The 14,792-nt window shown below is 35.0% G+C and overlaps 1 protein-coding gene across 7 annotated transcripts in view; it reads left to right on the top strand.

Moving 5' to 3' along the window:
* LOC110371746 (homeobox protein cut) overlaps nt 1-14,792 on the top strand; it is a 131,750-nt gene that overhangs the window by 36,667 nt on the left and 80,291 nt on the right. For 3 of the 7 annotated variants that reach the window (XM_049843410.2, XM_064040285.1, XM_064040286.1), the window contains one exon: nt 4,979-5,006. The exons of 3 other annotated variants lie outside the window; for them this stretch is intronic. In XM_049843410.2, the coding sequence (XP_049699367.2) occupies nt 4,989-5,006 (18 nt within the window). In that variant the 5' untranslated portion in view covers nt 4,979-4,988. Of the gene's footprint in view, nt 1-4,978; nt 5,007-12,634; nt 12,772-14,792 lie in introns of those variants that run through there. One more of the 7 variants, XM_049843407.2, reaches the window with a different exon arrangement.

Genomic DNA, 14,792 nt, shown 5'->3' with positions numbered 1-14,792 from the left:
CTACATAGTAGGTACGTAAAACACACCATTCTTTATCAATACTAAGAAAACAAGGCTATTTACAATTGGTACGCAGATATGATTTATCAGATCATTAAAATACTGCAGTGTGCTCAATAGGTGCTGTAGAACGAAGAAAAAAAGCACTTTATCACTAAAGTAATGATGGTGATGATAAAATAAGACGTATAAGGCTTAAACAAATAGCAATTGATAAGGTTTGAATACGCCAATGACGTGTAACTGAGTATTGACAGGATGTTTGGATAAAAAGGATTGGACGACTTTTTTTAGTTTTGTGAGTCATTGTTAACTACAGCATATAACTAGGAATTTGGGAAACCAAGGAACCTAAAGTCTGGGACCTACTTTAAAAGGATAGTCTAGGCATAACATATTATTCTCCAAAGTTTTTCGAAGTCTGCTGATTGGACCGATCACGTCGATTCCTTCTTCCGAATAGATCCTCAAAAACACAGATGACCACTTCAAACGCTGCTTAAGCTCTTCAATCCACAAAAGCACTAGCCTTGGTGATCATACTTCATGGCTATATTTGCACTAGAAACATCGAAAGACCTACATAAACTCCAAGCTTCATAATTAACTCCAAAATGGAGTAACGACAGTTTCCACTTATTCCCAGTCAAAGACCTTTCCCAACTATTCAGAGTAAAGAACATAAAACCCAATAGTATTAAATATCGAGCCAGGCTTGCTAATGGGTCGTAATCGAAGAGTTTCAAAACAACAGGTGCCGGGAATCAAACCGACTGACAGTAACGACACGCATCTGCTCAACTATCGGGATAAACTCGGATTTGGCTAAATATAATCTTCTAATTTCTCTCTTTTTAATATCCAGAGGAAATGTTTTACGTTCGGTTTTATTTAGTGGTTGTATGTCTCAGTTAGCTTGACCTGGTTTTTTTGACAGAAAATTAAACAGGTTATGTTAATAATGAAGTGTTATTTTATTATGCGGATTTCTCATGAAATAAAAACTTTGAAATATTGCAATTTTGTTTGTCATACAAAAAATTTTCTTAATTTTTTCGACTCTTCTAGCTACGACAGCGTATCGCAGGTGAACTTAAAGTCCCCTACAGTCATAAACTAATAACCATAAGAAAATTACAATAAACAAAAACACAGCAACAATACGACGAATTAACACAAACTAACAAACGAAAACATTTCAAAGTCCAATTAATACAAATATAACACCTTGCAACTGGCAGTCTGACCCTTAGACACACACTTGAAAGTACGCCTTAAAGTTAAGAAGCTAGAGTTGAAAATTGCATGTGGGGAAACCAAGACACAAAGGGTGCTGGCAAAAGGGTATAACCCAACAATAAAATACTTTTGGTGAGCCGCAACTCAATAAATACTTCATAGTATCGGTTTGAGGGCGACTTGACCGGATGTCCGGCCTTCGATCTTTTACCCTCCAGGGGTAAGAGGGTAAGGGTTTACATGCTTTGAATGTATTTTAGTTATTTGTAGTGGGAAATTTTATGGCATTTAAGGCTTTTGGTTTATAAATGTTAGTTAATTTGGGTGGCTGTCGTTGTTATTCTATTTGGTATAGTCTGCTTTCATAATAAATGTTTTTCATAAGATTTTCTCTAGGATGTATTCGTTAAATGCCTTTATAATGTATTCGTTAATTAATCATGATATAGAAAATAATGTGTGTAGGTATCTACTTGTGCTATGTTATACTGAAAAGGTTGTAACCTAGGGCTCAAACATACATTGATCAAACAAAACTCAAATTAGAGCATAATAAAGACACAAAATCAACCAAAACAAAGAACTCAACCACATTATATTTGCACAAGTCTACACAAATCCATTTGTTCAACGAAAGATTATTACAAAATTAATTTAAATTGACTTGCGAAATCCTAAGTTAAAATATCACCATGTAACATCACATAATTCAGGACTAGAGGGCAAAGGTCCCTTTAAATAATAGAAGAGAGGGTTCCGTCGGCGAGAAAAGTCCGGTCCTATCCGACGCGAAGCAGTTTGAACCAGTTATTGACCGGTACAACTTGAGCTTCGCTAAGAATATCCTTTAAATTTTCTTGTGAAAGTCTTCCTTAGTTTTCTATTATTTATCTTACAATTAGATTCTTATAATGGTGATTTATTTTGAGCATATTTTTGTATGGTTGTATTTTGAAGTTTTGGCGTATGAGAAGGTTTAACATATTTTGACAGGGCTCAAACTAAATAAGTTAACAGCAAAGATGTTAGTGGACTCGGTCAAGAGGTGTTTTATTGGGATAATCCCGGATTACCATTGTATCCTGTCACGGGCCATCGCCTTAATTAGGGTCAATAGTTCCGAGTTCAGTGTAAACTGTCGGTTACTTTAACTAACACCCCTATTGGTTTATTTGTTATCGAAGTTTATTGGGTTAGGAACGTAAACAACTCATTGATTGAACCAGTATTGAGAGTTTTGACTTTAATGTTGCCGTTAAATTGTGTTAACTGGTCTGCTGCTGGCTGTTAAGGTTTTGAGATGAAAATAAATATAAATTAAGTTTATACCCTTTAGTCAGGATGTTGAGAGGATACCTACTGAGCCTTGAGATACTTAATACAATCAATATACTTTTGCTGATTATTCAACAGTTGCGTTAGTACCTACCTAAAAGTTCATGGGTCATCAATATACGAGAAATAAATAGTATTTAATAGTAACTCTAAAACTACGAGTACCATAATAACTCTAAAACTATGATGAGTAAGTATATGAAAAGAGTTTAACTAACAAACATTACGCAATAACCAATAAGATCACCTTGACATCACCTGCTTTTAGACAGTCGAACAAAAACCTAATCCCTGCGACGAATTCCAACCATTGATCTCTTTCATCTATTGATCGATCAACTAACAAAGAGCCAATTCTCAAAATGATAAAAAACACCCTAAGTACCAAAGCAAAAAACAACTCTATTTTCTAAGTAGTAAAGTTGGTTTTTGATTGTGTTAGTGTTAACACGTGCAATCTGTTTACAAAAGGTTAGCGGATATAGCTTATTAATGTTATGACTGAATCAGGCTATTTGCAATAAAGATGATTGAGCTGAATATACTGTGGCTGGAGGAGATAAAAGTTGTAACTCATGCATTCTTAGAGTAAATGAAATACAGGTATAGGTGACAAACCCTATGGAATCTATAAAACAAGGGGAAAGGAAACTGGATAAAGTTGTCCTTTTGAGACACAAGTGGACCAGTATAATTTATACGTTCCTAACTGCTGATGAAATCCAAGAAAATACCCAAAATACCTATGTAGTACCTTATTATTTTTCTGACTCACACAACTAAACGCCATGTCACCATCTAATGTGATTGAACTCACATTTTCAATGCCACACAAAAATACCTATATTAAAATTAACGACCAACATAAAATATGACAAAAAGAAAAAATACAATGTTTGGAACGAAACAGATACAAAATGTATTTTCTAAATAAACAAAGGCCCCATTAATAACATTTCTGACTAATTACCGACAGTAGAAAAGACGGGATTACACGATATACATAAATAATCAAAACATAAATATATCTCTATGAAGAAAATCAAACAAAACTTGAGTCGATTGAGACGCCACATGTATCATATTTATGTTTTGAAAAGTTATTTCTAGTTGAATCTAAATAACGAGTTAACTGGCTTATACAAATATCCTTACTAAACTAAGACAACATAATAAAAATTATTCTAAACATTTGACGGTTGGTATTATTTGTGTTTCATTTTTTGTGATTTCTGACTTATGACGTTTGGTGGTCGGGTGGTGACAACTTTATGATGTGAAAATAGAATTTGATTCTTCATAAGAGTTTTGAGACTTCAAATTATAATTTCATTGGAAGACAAAAACAACCTAGGTAGAAACTGCCATTTTTAAGTACTCAGGTACTGCTAAGCAATGCTTTTACATAATTCTTAAAATAAACCTTTACTATAAGAACAAGTAACTGAAGGTATTCCACCGGAGTATTTATAGCTGCAAAATAAAGGGTATTGTGACTTCACTCTCTAAGTAGGACAAAAGCCTTAAAATTTGACGATCAAGCTGTCTTAAGCGGATATTACGCAAATCTTAGTTATGGTACCGATCACAAATACGAATCTATACAAAAATCCATAGTTTTGTTATAATAGGTAATAAAGAAGTGATTTTTATGTACTAAATAACATGTTTTAAGACTTCTTACAAGCTTTCCCAACACTCAATTTAAATAAAAATGTAAACAAACAAGAATATTTCAATTAAACAAAGTACCAGGCGTTCATAAACGGTTAGAGCTTAATACATTTTATTTGGCCATTATTGCTCGCTTGATAAGAAAGAATGCGCAGAGAAAGACCCGCTCCTCATCTCAGGACGACCTGCGCCGCTGAAAAGGACGCACATATGGAAAAAACTCGCGAGCGAAAGAGACACCACCACCTCCGATAACACGTCAATACATTCCTTACGGCACCCACATACGAGAACCGTCCCTATTTCAACGGAATAAAGTCCAAAATTGCTTGTTTTAGTTAATGGAAAACCGATACGACATCAATATGTTTTACTGCGCCATTCTGCAACCGAATCCATATTTTAGTGGGGAACAAATAAGGCTGAATTTGGGTTTTCGGCGGTTTTCTTAGAAGGCGTACTCGATATCTTGTAAGATAGTCGGGGCGTTCGGAACCGATCGAACGCCGATATAACGTTATTGGAAAAACACCTCTATAGAGCAAGCGTAAAGGTTTTACTCCACAAGGCGTTCCCGTATTGGGACACGCCCAAGTCTTATATGGAAAAATGAGGAGTGACTTTTTTATTTCCCTCGATCGTACCCGCAATATATCGAGATAAGACGTATATTATTTTATTTCATTGTTGATAATGTTTTCTTTATCTTATTCTGCTTTGATTTTTCCAGGTACGTTAAGATGCTGTGTCTCTATCAGGTAAATATAGATAACCTACATGTACTAACACTGACTACGAGGAAAAACTAAACCCTTTATTTGTGTAGTGTCGAATTTATTGGCGTTTTAAAAGAATATGAAGATTGTCTCTGATAGTGAGATTCCTTATTCAAATTGGATAGATAACGGGCGTAATCAGAACACGCAAACAAGAATACGAGCGAATTTAAATATGGAACTCAATTCGGATTGTAGTCACAAATCGCGCGTTCCGTTAATTCGTATTGAATTTCACGCTAGTGTTCTAGAACAATCCCAATTTGAACAACAATTAGAACTCCTATAGGTGAACAAATCGAGTAAGGCTGAACGCGATCCCGCCGTCCTCACAATGCGATTAAAAAGCGATCGAAACAAATGAAGTGAAAGAGCTCGATTAACGATTTTAAAAAACGAACGCGTTCTTTATGCGTTAGGACTTAAAACAATACGCATTCAGCATTGGCCCGTTTGAATATGGAACGTGATGGACAGTTCCACGGGTTCCTTTTAACTGTTTATTTCGGGTGCGTTCAATTTCGCTACCTGTGTCAAGGATTTCATTATTTTTTACGAATTGATTGACACGGATCGCCGGTAAAATGTCTATCAATATGACGTTTTAAGTGATGCCGCTGCACACCGCCTCATTCCAATTTTGAATTCGATGTCGTTTCGGTTTTATTTGCATTTTTGACGGCAAGATTGGCTAGCATAGTTTTGATGAGGTCTCGTTCTAAATTCGAACAGCCTTCTAAATTTAAAATCTCGTTGTTGATACTGCCATTAGATGGAAGGAAAAACGCAATGAAGGCGCTATTGGGCAACTGGTATTGTTCTAAATCCGAGTTATTTGTAGTCGGACATCTGTTCGGCCGACATGGGAGCAAACAAAAAGCTATAATCAAAGGTGGCCGGTTTGAGCCGCTATCGGCCATTTGTCGGGCGCGCCTACGATCCGATAGCGACTCGCCACGAACAATAATTTAGCCCCAACAGTGATTGATACAGCCGATACATCACTAAACGCGTTTTTCTATGAAAAATTGCTATAATCGACTTAAAAACTCATTAGGCCGAAGACAAAGAAATCTTCCGACCGCCATTCGTCTAATTTGAGTTTCTCGATCGAGACGAATTTCAGTCGTGATTACCGTTCCCCTTTTTTGTGTTATTAAATGCCATCAAAGAATTTTAATACCATCATCCTTAATATTTGATGTTTTAGTATCACTGCTTGATAATGTGCTCGTGTTACACGTCACGTGTGTGCATGTGTGTGTGTGAGCGTGTGTGTGTGTGCACATGTCCTACGTCACCGGCGTCACATTCATTAGTGTTGACAGCACAGGAAATAGTAATAAAGCGTACGCCGCACAAAAATCATAAACAAGAATAAATAATTTAAATAAAGCATCCATATTTGAATACCGCTCCAGACTCCGGAGGGGACGTTTTCATAGTTCCGAAAAAAAAATCGATCACAATGCACACGATATGAAAAAAAATTGTGTCACCGTCACCATTTAAATTAAACGACAAGATAATTTTTGAATATGTATCGTGGTATATTTGAATAAGTGTTACATTAATATTCTTTTGTGATAATTTCGAATTCGGAACGCCCACGCCGTCCCATTGTCTCGCAAGTTATTGGCTCATTAGGCAACGTGTCGCTTTGTCTCGAACGATTTGAATTTTTGATTTTCGAATCGAACGTAATTGATTTGTGGCTGTTCGAATAACGGACTTTTTTGTAATCGTATCAAATAAATCCGTTTCACATTGTTACGAAGATTAATTCACGAACTAAAATTAAACTATTCATTGTACAACAACTGATTATTTCAATTCCAACGACAAAAACTTATCTAAATAAAAAATCTGAAAATGTCAAATTGACAGTTACAACTTCCGTATTACCCGCGCGTTATCTCGAATCAAAATGCAATTCGAACGTATACAAAGGAGCGAAATGATATATTTGAACAATAAGAAAGCGAGAGTCGCCCACGTGTATGCCGGGACAGATGTGCTCACAAATTACGTATGCTAATGTATCTTGTAATCCTTCCGTCGGACCTCCCTGCGGCGCGTCACCTTGTCTCGCGGCATAATCGATCGATTATGAATGCGGCCAATGATTCTCGATTATAGTTTTGAGATGTCGCGTCACTCACAACTTGACGCACCTCAGTTTCAAACTCCAAACTTGGAATACATTTGAATATCGAACGCGGTGGGTCGTCATCGTAAACAAAGTTTTTCTGTCAACAAATCAGAGCTATAATGTTTCGTTTATTAGGCGCCTTCGAATGGCATTTGGCGGTAACGGGACCCCCGAATATGAAAAGGAATAACGTCAAAAATGAACGAATCCTCGCGACATTACCGGTAATCATGTTTTATGAGTTTTCCCCGCCGAAATAGACGCACAATATGCCGCCCCATCGGTGACACGTATACTTGTAAAAAGTTAAAATTGCGTAATATTGCGCTCACGTACTTATTATTGGCATTCATTGTAATAAACGCTCAAATTATCGGTGTACCGAGGCAAAATAACATGTTGTCTAACTGGAAACTGTTGAGCGCGGTACATCCACCTACCGCATTTGCATAGAACGGCCTATTATAAGTCATTATCGTAAATTTCCGTTCAATATAATAACATGCGTTGTGTCGCGCAACAAAATTTTATCAATAGAAACGTTGCGATATTTCGTTTGAAATTAGAATCAGTACCGTTTCCGCTTCCGTTCGATATTCGAACGCGCGTATGAATTAAGAACGCCGTTCTAAATAAATGATAACTGTCGATATAATTCAAATAGAGAATGCGAGTGTTTGAATCAGGAACGATTTGAAGAATTTAATTTTTTTGAGGCACCTGAACCGTTCGGAGTATTTCGTTCGGTAACAGATAGCAAGGGAAGAGGCAATAACCATTAAAAGCTTGCGGAGGGCCGTTCAGAAAGTTTTCTTTTCAATAACGCGTCTAATATTCAAATTAGAGGCACTAAGGCGAGGAATTCTCAGCGATATATCATCGAAGCTAATCAGATTTTTTCCTTGCTCCGTACATTCGGTAAAATGTTTCGGGGATTAAATAGGGTACGTTCAGACGGGGATAATTTAGTAGTTTCGAAGCAAGATTTCATTTTTATGCGAATACTTATTGTGTTTTTGTTATATCCATCATTTATCTTCACACCCCTGTGAGTTCAGATCTATAGGTGAGTGCTTCGGGAAGGCGTCAAAATTCTTATAAGTCTTCCAAGAACACATATCTGTAATGGAATTATTAAAATATTCAAGAAGATCATCCCCTCACGTTTACATTTTTCCGACCTTAATCCGGAGCACACATTAAATCTATCACACATACAATTTAAATTTGGATCGCGTCTCTAAACCCACGAGTGGAGACAAATTCAAACATGGCGGCATATCAAATGTGTGTTCATATAAAATTTACGAAGAAGAGGCAATTCCTCGATGCCGTCAGTTGGCGAACTCTCAATACTCTCGGGCGCTATAAAAAATAATTTAAATTGCTCTTACAGTGACTCGCTATCGCTCCGAACATTTGCATACTAAAATAATGCAAAAATCTATGCGCGGAACGCACTTGGGGCGCGTTCGCGTTCGCACAACTGATATTTATGCCGTGGCGTCTATTAGAATGTAAGTTCAAAAGATAGATTCTTATTGAGCTTTCTAACTAGATTTCATAAGTACGAGTGTGGGTGCTAGTTAGAATGGTATTTTGTAACTGCCTCGATATTTGAACTGGCAGTTTTGTCAATTTAATATTGTTAACATCACCAAAATATCTTCCTGAAAATCTCAACTCTCTCCGAAAATAGCAACTCTTCGTGCGAACACTAACAAAAATACTAGGTTTTAGTGCCAGCCATTTAAAGATTTACTTCCTATTGCCCCGTGAACAAGACTCAAGAACTCCCGTCACGAGAAAGTCCTGTTTCACTGGAAACGCGCGCAAACATTAGACGCGTGGGGCAAAGAAATTTTTATGTGTTATTTTTTTTTCTTGTTTTGAAATATGTACGCCGTTAGGTTATTTATGGGTTCCATAGAGGTTATATTTCGGGAAGTAATGAGGTTTCGTTCGGAAAGGGCAATTTAAATGTGCGTAGATTGAGTCGTTAGGGGGCGCATCGGTCTACCCTGAGTAAGTCGCGAGCGATCACGCGTGCCCCACCGTGCTGTGGCTTTAAAGAAATGCGTAAAATGCCTCAATTACCCACGAGATGTTTACGATATTGGCGGGAAGTCTTAAAATGCTGTAGATAAGTAACGTTTATTGACACAATCCATGATAATATTTGTAACACCCAATGTAGAAACATAACAATAAAAGATGTACCTAACTATAAGTTAAAGACTCTAAAATTATAACAAAACAATCCATCAAAATTACATCGAAAAATAAACCAAATAAATACCCAAAATAAATTGATAATCCAAAATGAACACGAAAAAGGCCACGGAACAAAATGCCAGCGTCCACCAACCGAAGCGCAACATTTACGCGTTCAAACACTGGACACGGTAGATAAATTAAAAAAAAATCACCAAGTACTTACACCGCTATATGAAATCTGATAATGAGAGCTGATATAAAAACTCTTTTATTCATAATTTTTATTTATATTAATTAAACATGTGCCAAGTGTACCGTGGCGGGGTTAACGCACGTTTTCAGCGTTTCGCCCGATATCCGAACGTGGAATTGGGCATTCCAATTTTAAATTTCATTGCTCATTATTTTTGTAAAGAGGTTTTATGTGTTCTCTTTTCTTGATAGGTAACTACTGGCTGTATTTTCTTTAGTGTTTTTTTTTTTATTCAAAATATGAAAATTTGAATAACTGTCATGCTAATGTCATTGACAGTGTACTGTTAAATCAATTATATCTAGAAAGTATTTGTAAGTACCAAACAGATTATAGAGAATTAGAGTAAATTGTGCAATTGTGTGCCTCGTTAGAAACATCTACGCGTGAAAACTAATTCTTAATTAAAGTTCATTAATTCAGAACTTATCAAAACCGGTAAACAATCTAACCAAGGAGGTCAATTGCGGTACCAAAAATAATAATTCGAACGAATTAATATGAATTATTGTTTACGGCACACAATTACTAAATAAATTCAAATTGCACTAATCCAACGCTCATTCATTGGACAAAACAATAATATTTTCTCATACAAAGTAGATCATGACAGGTACATTTTTAAACCTTAATGCGTAGATATAGAGATGATTTTCGTGTGGCAAGTTATAGTTTTAATAGTGATAATTAATTAAAAAGATTATGTATGAACTAAAACATTTCCAAATTGTTTCGGAGTCAACGGATCGTTGGACGTGAGACCGGCACTTGTGGCTATTGTTAATTTTTTATTATTTGGACCGTTACCACGATATACTTTTACAATTAGAGTTTTATTGATGACCGTTAAAGCTGCTCGGTTTTCGAATTTCGAATAATTTAAATTTTTCGGGTTTATTCGAATTATTTTTTGTTTAATTGGTTTACAAAAATTATTCCAATGAATTAGTCCAAAATAAAGTAATTATTATTTAAAAATCATGGTCTGTATTCAAAGTGTTCAGTACTTCTATAATTTTTAACACCTAAATATCCTGATATGTATAACTGAATTTCATACCAACAGCCATATTTAAGCGCAGAATATATTTGCCAATAATATCTCACTAACTAGGACAACTGGTTAATTACAATGTCCTCCATTGAAACGTGTCAAAAGTTATTACAATTAGCGACTGAATCATCGGTTAATTTGTTTTTCATTTTACTCTTTTTTTACGCAACGGAAATCGCTAAATGTGCTCTTCCTGTGTGTACTTTTATTAGGAATTGCGGAAATAGGGAATTTTGATAAAAAAATATTATTTATACAAAAAATAATAATAACACGCTTAGGTTCATAAAATCAACCAAGTTTCTCAAATTTTAATAATCAAAATTATTAAAAAAAAACAACAGATGACATTTAATTTTGAATGTCAGACCCGTTAGTAATTCCCAAATTGACAGTAATAATAAAAATCTCAACCAACGAATTAAGAATTAAAAAATACATCAAGAAATTCGATCATCCGTAAAAATAATAAATCAAGATCGAACCCACGGGCCGACTCAAAGATTCTCACAAAAAATAAACCAGTCGAAGACATTCGGGGATTCTTAATATGCAAATAATTAACCAAAGTATCGCTCAACCCTTAACGCGACACATGTAGGTCAATAAATTAAAAAAATATAATGAAAAAAAAAATTCAGTAAACCGGTTTGTACCGATCGTAACCCCCCCAATTGTTCTATGATTTATACCAATCGATCTGCATATGGTAATTTCGAATAATTATTACGGAGGTCGAAACTGCCTACTTAATATGCGAATAACAATTAGTGTTTCCTTATTTTTCTTGAGTCACTTTCTCACGAATGGGGTTGATTGATCGGATACTCGTATTTTGTTATCGGGGTGGCCGTTTTATTTAAATCTGTCCTGTTTTTCGAATTAATGAAGCTACTTGTAATTTTCGAATAATCAATGTCACTTGAACGGTTCATTTCAATTTTTAATTTGTTACTGTTCAGTATATGAGCTTACTTTGCAAGACGAATAAAGTTTAAATCAATTTATTTTAGGATTCGTCATAAGATTTCTGATAAACATAAAACTCAATAGGTACAAAGCTTACCAAAAAATCAAACATCGAACTACGCAACGCATCTATCTCACGATTTAGCAATTCAAAAAAAGAAAGTTTGTATTCAAAACATCATTTTTCTCGACACTGATTATTGTCAACGTTATAAATCGTCAATGCTCAATGCTGAGACATTAATGCACACAAGCGATCTCATCGCATTATAAAAAACCCATTTCCGAATTTCTTCATCCGAACAATGAACTAAATATCAATACTTCGAATGCGACACTGACATCTGGGCCGAAGGGTTCAAAAGTCTTAACCCTAATCCTATCTCAGGGCGAACAAAGACGCATCACATATATTAAACCTGTTTTACCGATTGATAGCCCGATTCCGATATAGAACGTCGAACAACAATAGCGTAAGATGCATGCTCGCATCGATTTGCATACATCTTCTTTGTATATGCAAATGATTTGATACGATTTTTACAAGGAGCCGATAGTATGGGAAACTTGGTGTTCGGGTGCGTATGTAAATGAGACGATAACGTGGCGAGATGGGCGCGTTTATCTAACTTAGTGAGTTAGTTGCTCGCGCGCTTTTGATCTGTAAACGTCACGCGGGAACATCGCTGTGTTTTTAAACTTCGAGTGTAAACGACGCGTTCGATATTTGAAAATTTTAACTTGTAATTATTGGTCGATTACGAAAAGTTTATTCCAATTTAGAATAATTTTATTTTTTCAAATAATTGTTTTTTTGTCGAATTGTTTTTTTCGAATAATTGTTTAAGGGTTAATTGGAATATTTTTTTCAATTTAATTGATCGATCAATAATTATGAGCTTTTTTTCAAATTGATCGTTAATTAATTTTGTTTTTTTTGCAGGGTTACTAGTTTTAGTGTAATTAAAAAAATAATTAGTACTAAAATAACTTTTATAAATAAAAATAAACAATAAAAACAGTGCACATGAATGAAATTAACTGTGACAGACTGAAGATAACGTTTTTCGAAATTATGAAAATACGGAATTATTATCTTGAGGTAAGAGATTTTTAAAACTATTTTTTGATCTGTAATATTGATCTGTTTTCCAAATTCATTTAAAAATGAAATAAAAAAGTTACCAAAATGTAAAATTTTAACTAGGTAGTTAAACTACAAACAAGCATTAATAGTTCATTAACTGTTTAACCCTTATCTGAACACAGACAGAACATAGATCAGTAGTTAACAAACTTGTGCTTCAGCGAATTAAAAGAGAATCTATAATTGAGAAGGTCGAATGAAAACCTGGAGTTACAAATTAGTGGATGTGGCAATGTTCAACACATTACAAGCTTTTTAGATTTTTTTTTTTTGTTTCTGCCGGGATAGTTATTTATTTTTGTTGTGAATATGTAAATATCTTTACAAATATGACATAGAAAGTTGTATTAATTTTAGACGCATTGTTACAAAAAAATATCCAAACTATACTTACAGATTTTTTAAATAAAATGCCACCCATAGATTTCATGTCAAAATTAAGTGTTTTTAAATTAATTAACAGATGAAAGTACAATAATAATTTACTACAAATATATTGTCCTGGATAAAGATCTATATTTCGCTAACTACATTAGAATGACGCGACTTCCTCTGAACTTATCACATTGTTCTGTACATGATGTCATCTGTGTGATTTACTATCCAGCATCGTTGATATCGGCTCTCGGAGAATTTGACTCATTATTAAGAAGGTTTATTGTATGGAAACGCCATGTTTTATAGGAAGGAAGTTATATTATTCACTAATTTGTATACTAAACCTAGCTTACGTGCTTTCCTTCGTACAAAAAATGTGATAGAAAAGAAATTGCTCGACCGATTTTGTGCAAACTTCATATAAACCATCTACTAAATAGTAAAAACAAACAACATTTGGTGTGAATAGGTAAGACCGTTCTTGAGTTATATAATTACAAACGAAAAGTGACATTTTTTATATTTATTTATATGCTCTAGCAACAAAAAAAAACATAATTAAAAACTTCTTGCTCAACACAACAACGAAAAAAAAAGTAACAAAATTCAAAAATTCAAATATAGAATACCGCATCAAACGGTATGTTCCACCTAGAGCCGGCACATCCCTCCTCTGGTAATTAAGAGGCGAAAATTAGCAACACGAGCGAAAGACGAAGTGTTTTTCTTTTACCCGTATGTGGTCCTACGTGCTCTGAGGTTTCACACCACGCGTTTGTAGCCTGCCTAACATTTATTTGTCTCTTTTCCAATGGTTTTGGTGGAATACGATTCTAATTATAACCTTTTTGGGTCTTTTTTGGTCTTTTTGATCAACTTAGTCCTTTTACTGTGTTATTTTAATTGGATTTTGTTGATAAACTCGCGGTTTCCTGTGTTTTATTGATAGCGTTTTGTTGTTAGTTTGTTATTGTATGTTTTGTGGAGTTTCGTGCAAATATAATGTGGCTCCGAGCGTTCTCGTAAGTGAATGCGTTTTCAAGTGTTGCATGTTTTGATTCAGTTATGTGATTAAATCAAAACATGATAACTTCAACTATGTAGCAACATAGGTATATTATTTGTTTATATTTAATTTTGTACATGTAGTTATTTTTTTCTCATTAACCAAAGTAAACATAAACAAGCTTCTACGCAATATTGTAGCAAAAAAAGCGATCTATCTTATTCATCTTACGCGTTCGTAGGCTGACGGTACACGCATTAAAATTGATCAACACATAACGACGTTATCCATATAATACGACCCGACTCAGCGGTCACTTCGACAGCGACCCTCCCTCCTCCCTTCAACCCACTTTTTACGTCAATGTTTTTCTATAGAAACATGAGGAGGGATGGTATAAGTATACGAATAAGTGAATGATGGGGGCTATCAAAACATCTCCCTTATCAGCCGGTCCAAGGGTCCCCAGTTTTTAGGGAAAAGGATTAGGTAATACATGACGCGAAGGTTTTAATCGTGATGCCGGGATCAATTCGACGTGACTTGACGTTTTGGGGCGATTGTTCTGGTCGCAAGAGGAGCGTGTCGTTAA

Source organism: Helicoverpa armigera, chromosome 22, assembly GCF_030705265.1.
Source record: "Helicoverpa armigera isolate CAAS_96S chromosome 22, ASM3070526v1, whole genome shotgun sequence".
Lineage (NCBI taxonomy): Eukaryota > Metazoa > Arthropoda > Insecta > Lepidoptera > Noctuidae > Helicoverpa > Helicoverpa armigera.
Note: the sequence above shows the minus strand (reverse complement) of the source record. Positions and strands in the feature narration are given on the sequence as shown.